Here is a 5,649-nt window from a genome sequence, read left to right on the forward strand (position 1 = left end):
ACAGTATGGTACTTTTATTATTTTATTGGAGTTATTTTTTTTACTATGCTTTTAAATTTGTTACAATTTGTTAATCATTTGTGTTACTTGTATATGTAAGAAAGAGAATCATGAGATATGTAATATAATTTGTGGCAAGAATAAAATATAAATTTTAGATGCAAAAACCCTTCCTTTATTCCAAATTTTTTATCATTGTGAGATTACTTAATTGATTTTTTCTGAATTTTTCTAATTTAATTTTATGTACTTTCTCATTTTATTTACTATCATTTATGATTTTCAATAACTTCCCCGAATTTGTGAAGCCTTCCAAGATAGGGAACATTGCTGTTTGTTATTTATTCTTCCAAAAGATGATTGATTTACACATTTAGTTGTTTTCATATTGATGAACCTCGAAACAAATATCTCATTTGATTATTTTTAAATTTATTCAGTTCTGACGGAAACCTAAGAAGAACACACAAAAGCAGTAGCCTCAAAGAAACTACTAAGTTGGTGAATCCAAGTCAAGAAAGGAGTTCCAGCAGCAAGCTTTGTTGGTCGAAGTACCTAGTTGTATTTTTTGTGTTTGGAATCTTGTTTAAAGTTCTTCACTCTCCAGTAAAGTGTCGTTATGCAAAATCATCAAGCAGCCTTGCTCGGTACATACAGTGACTTCATCCTCTACCTGTTTTGCTTGCCTTGTTCAAAATAACAGTTCCAAACTTTCATATTTATATTTCGTTACTCTTACAAATGGAAAGTGAAAGAAAAGTAGACTACCACTCAGTCTAACTACTCTAATCTTTAAATATGAACCTGATTTATAGCTTAAAATTCAACTATGCAGGTCAACTTTTGCGAGTGCTGGGTGGATGTGGAGTAAGGAGATCCCTGATCAAAGATACGTCTCAAATTTAGATATTCAGTGGGCTCAAATACTACAAATCACAACAAAGTTATATGGAAGGAAAGAAAATCTGAAGGTTGGATTACTAAACTTCAATAGCACTGAGATAAAAAATTGGCAAAATCTATTGCCAACTGCGAAATTTTCAAAGGTTCAACTTGACAATGCTGGTAAAAATCTTACTTGGGATGACCTCTATCCTGAATGGATTGATGAGGAAGAAGAATCTGATGAACCCTCTTGCCAAAATCTTCCAAATCCTAAGGTACCAAGAAGATCACAATTTGGCCTGGTGGCTGTCAAACTTCCTTGCAATAGGACTGGCAACTGGACAAGGGACATAGCTCGATTGCATTTGCAGCATGCAGCAGCCAAACTTTCTGTGGATTCAAAAGAAGGCCATGACCCAGCACTAGTTCTTCTTGTTACAGACTGTCTTCCAATACCAAACCTCTTTTCATGCAAGCATCTTGTTGCAAGAAAGGGGAACATTTGGTTATACAAGCCTAACTTGCAGGTTTTAATGCAGAAACTCAAGTTTCCAATAGGGTCATGTGAATTATCACTTCCATTTGAACATAAAGGTGAGTTTTTAATGATTTGTTAGTCACGGTTTGCCTTTTAGTTTAGTAAATTTCTCGTGCAATCAAGTAAAATTATTGGATCTCATAAGTAGCCATTTCGGTCTTTTCAGCATATCCATGAAGCATTCAATTCAAAGATTTTCATTAATCATCCAATACTAGTGCATAGAAACAATACTATTGAAATGCAGCAACAACAACATCAAGTTTTTATCTCACTATATGGGGTCGGGTATATGAATCATTTTTCTTCATTGTGTCTTGTTATGAGTCAAGTTCTCGTTTAAAACTAATAGAAATATCATTTATAATATTTTTTAATCAAGTCTTTTTAGGTCTACCTCTACCTCTCTTAACATGGGTCAAATCTAATACATATACTCTCCTGACCAGGTCATAAGAAGGCCGATGTTTTATATGATCAAACCATCTAAGGCGACTCTCTCTAATGTTATCTGCCATTGGAGCAACTCCAACCTTTTCACATATATGCTTGTTTCGCATTCTATCTCTAAGAGTAAAACAACTCATCCATCTGAGCATCATCATCTCTGCAACACTTAACTTAATTGTATGCTTTTCTTTTAATGGCCAACATTCTACGCCATAAAGCATTGCAAGTCGCACCACCATCTTATAAAATTTTTCCTTAAGTTTGAGAGGTATATTTCTATCACACAATAGGCTCGATGCATTCCTCCACATCAACCATTCAACTTGAATTCTACTAATAATATCCCCATCTATTTCACCATCACTTCAGACAATAGACCCGAGATATCTAAAGCGTGTACTCTTATTTATGACTTGATCTTCTAAAGTCAATATCCCCCCCATTAGATCTATTACTACTAAAATTATACTCCATGTAAGAATAATCATGATATGAATCCTTTAATATAAAGAGAGAAATAATTATATTAGAAGAATTAAAAGAGTAGCACCTATTGAAAATAAAATAAGGTAATATAGACTCACGTGATTTATTCATGGCAAAAAAATACACACATAAGAAGAGTAGTTAAAATTAAAGATAGGAATAGTACAATAATGATAAGAATCAATGTAACATGGATAAAAGACACAAAAAGATTCACTTAGAATAATTTTAAAACCTTTGTAAAACAACTAGCAGGAAAGAATAGAGCGCTAGAATTCATATAAGCCTAAATAATTGGGATAAGACTAAAGTTTATAAGGAAGATGAATTCCAATACATAAATTTTAAAAAAGCCTCAGCTTTGCTTGTCTCAAGTTTGTCTTGCAAATATTCCTCCATAAGAATGATTTTCTATAATTTATTTTGAACATGTGTTACTATATTGATTTCTTATAATTCCTAGCAATTTGTGGTAACATAGAAGATGTTCATAAATTATCTTTTTTATTCTGAATTATTCCATGTTTAGCCATATGTAACTAGCTATTTTCATTATGGATTAGAAGCAGGGAAAAACATTTTGTCTTTTTCCTGATATAAGAATTCACTAATTCCAGGCTACCAACAAAAGAGTAGGTATTATGCTATGTAGTACCAACACGTTTTCACAAAAAGGTATGCAGCGTCTGACACGTATCGGACATGACAAGCACCTAACACGCCTCCAACATGTACATACACGTCAAAGACGTGTCTAATTTAAAAAATAATAAAAACAATTTGGACATGCATGTCTTAAATATTTTCTGAAAGATGATTTCTTATACTTAAATTTTTTTTATTAAGAAATAAAAATTAAATGTCTTTTTTTTCCGCTGCCCCAAATCAATCGTTCATAATCAATATCTTGTTCCTTGAACATTCCCATTTTATTTCTCTCTAGCGGATTACAACTAGGGCTTCACAAAAACGCACAATGTCATTTCTTTGATGTTGTCACAGTATTAATATTTTAAAATCATCTTAACATTGAAGACTGATGATGTCTTAATATTGACGCTCGATGCCCAATGCACAACTCCAATGCTCAACTCTCTACGACATTGTCTCTCTCCTCCTGATGTCTCGACTCTCGACATTATAATATTCCTAATTAAATGACTTATTATTTCACAATTCTTCTTAATATTCAATTTTTATACACTATTTTTTAGATATAAAAAATTATAATATCATATATAACCCGTCTCCGTGTCCTATAATTTTAATAATTGACGTGTCTCGTGTCTGTATTGTGTCGCATCCATGTCGTTGTGTCTGTATTTGTACATCAAAGGTATTATGCATCTCGGTTAAATTAGAAAGTTTAATTAAACAAGTAACAATGCAACAAAGGTCCTAATAAATGCAGATAATAACAAGTAATAGATACCTTCATTTGCACGATAAGTACTTAACAAGCATCTTACTCTTTATATTTCATAATTTTTTTTTCTGAATTTGATGGCAAATGGCTTCATTATATCAGAGGAGCTAACATCCTTTTTCTTCATACTTCAAACAGTGAGACCATCATCAACTAATGCCCACAGAGAAGCATATGCTACAATTCTCCACTCTGAAGATGAATATGTCTGCGGAGCAATTGCTGCAGCTCAAAGTATACGTTTAACTGGTTCAACCAGAGACCTCATAATCCTTGTTGACGAAACAATCAGCAGCCATTACAAGAATGGCCTTGAAGCTGCAGGGTGGAAGATCAAAAAGATCAGAAGGATAAGAAATCCTAAAGCCATGAAAGATGCTTACAATGAGTGGAATTACAGCAAGTTTCGCCTATGGCAGCTCACTGAATATAATAAAATCATTTTCATTGATGCCGACCTTCTTGTTCTAAGAAACATTGATTTCCTCTTCACTATGCCAGAGATCAGCGCAACAGGAAACAATGGAACTCTCTTCAACTCTGGCGTGATGGTCATTGAACCTTCGAACTGCACTTTCAAGTTGTTAATGGAACACATCAATGATATAAAATCATACAATGGCGGCGACCAGGGATACTTGAATGAGATATTTACATGGTGGCACAGAATTCCCCGGCACATGAACTTCTTGAAACATTTCTGGATTGGTGATGATGGAGAGGAAAAGGCTAAGAAGACCAGTTTGTTTGGCGCCGAGCCTCCAGTTCTCTATGTGCTTCACTATTTAGGATTCAAGCCATGGCTATGTTTTCGGGACTATGATTGCAACTGGAATGTGGACTTCATGCAGGAGTTTGCTAGTGATGTTGCTCATCAGAAGTGGTGGAGAGTGCATGATTCGATGCCGAAGAAGTTGCAGAAATTTTGCCTTCTAAGTACACAAAGAAAGGCAGCTTTGGAGTGGGACAGGAGGCAAGCAGAGAAAGCTAATTACTCAGATGGTCACTGGAAGAGGAATGTGACCGATGCAAGGCTAAGAATCTGTAAAGACAGTTACTGCAACTGGAAGAAAATGTTATTGCACTGGGGAGATCCATTGTATAATGATGGTGGCCCAGGCTTCCATAAGCCGGCCAAAAAATTACCAGGTCATTGATCCACTTACTTCCATAGTTCAGCCTTTTTGTCATTCATACATCACTTAACCTGCTTTGTTGAGTGCAATCATTAAGATGCTCTATGGTTATTGTGATTTGCAATTCCCATTCTTCTTTCTCAATGAATCTTTTTCTGAGGATAGACACAGCACTACTTGCGTCAGTAATTGGGTTCATTATACATAGAGCAGTTAAAGCCCTTGATCCATGTACTTTTTTGCTTTTGCTGTATGATATGAGGTTGCAGATACTTAAAAGTTTGTCCATTTACGAGTGAGACGCATAAAAAAACCACATTGATTTTACCTTTAAATCATTTGATTGAATTCACAAGACGTTCTTTTTGAATTCTTTCATAAAACATCATATTTTTATGATTACTCATGTAAAATTCAGCTGCAGAATGCACAAACCCTACTGGCAGAAATGCAGTTTTCATAAATGAACATGGCATTTTCTATAATCCAGGATGTATAGGAGACATAGCCATAATTTCCTGCTCTGCCAAATATCTACCATTAAGCCTCGTTCAGATGAGACACTCCACTATTAAGCATTCAGAGCACGCACATTAGTTGGATTGTGTTGTGTTAGACCGGTCCACTGGACCGGTCCAGCCGGGACCGGTTCACGGGCGAAACCGCAAAACAGCGGAGAGAACTCCGCCTGTGCGGGATGCCGCGCGAGCCGCTCATCTTGCGGGACT

General features: G+C 35.2%; 1 protein-coding gene across 1 annotated transcript; it reads left to right on the top strand.

Moving 5' to 3' along the window:
- Window positions 1–985: 985 nt before the first annotated feature.
- Window positions 986–5,209, top strand: LOC110102381 (UDP-glucuronate:xylan alpha-glucuronosyltransferase 1). Its single transcript, XM_028698514.1, has 3 exons — window positions 986–1,065; window positions 1,161–1,479; window positions 3,924–5,209. Exons 1-3 carry the CDS (start codon window positions 1,060–1,062, stop codon window positions 4,940–4,942), a joined length of 1,344 nt encoding a protein of 447 aa, XP_028554347.1. The 5' UTR covers window positions 986–1,059; the 3' UTR covers window positions 4,943–5,209.
- Window positions 5,210–5,649: the final 440 nt, after the last annotated feature.

Source organism: Dendrobium catenatum, unplaced genomic scaffold (assembly GCF_001605985.2).
Source record: "Dendrobium catenatum unplaced genomic scaffold, ASM160598v2 fragScaff_scaffold_1099, whole genome shotgun sequence".
NCBI classification, from domain to species: Eukaryota; Viridiplantae; Streptophyta; class Magnoliopsida; order Asparagales; family Orchidaceae; genus Dendrobium; species Dendrobium catenatum.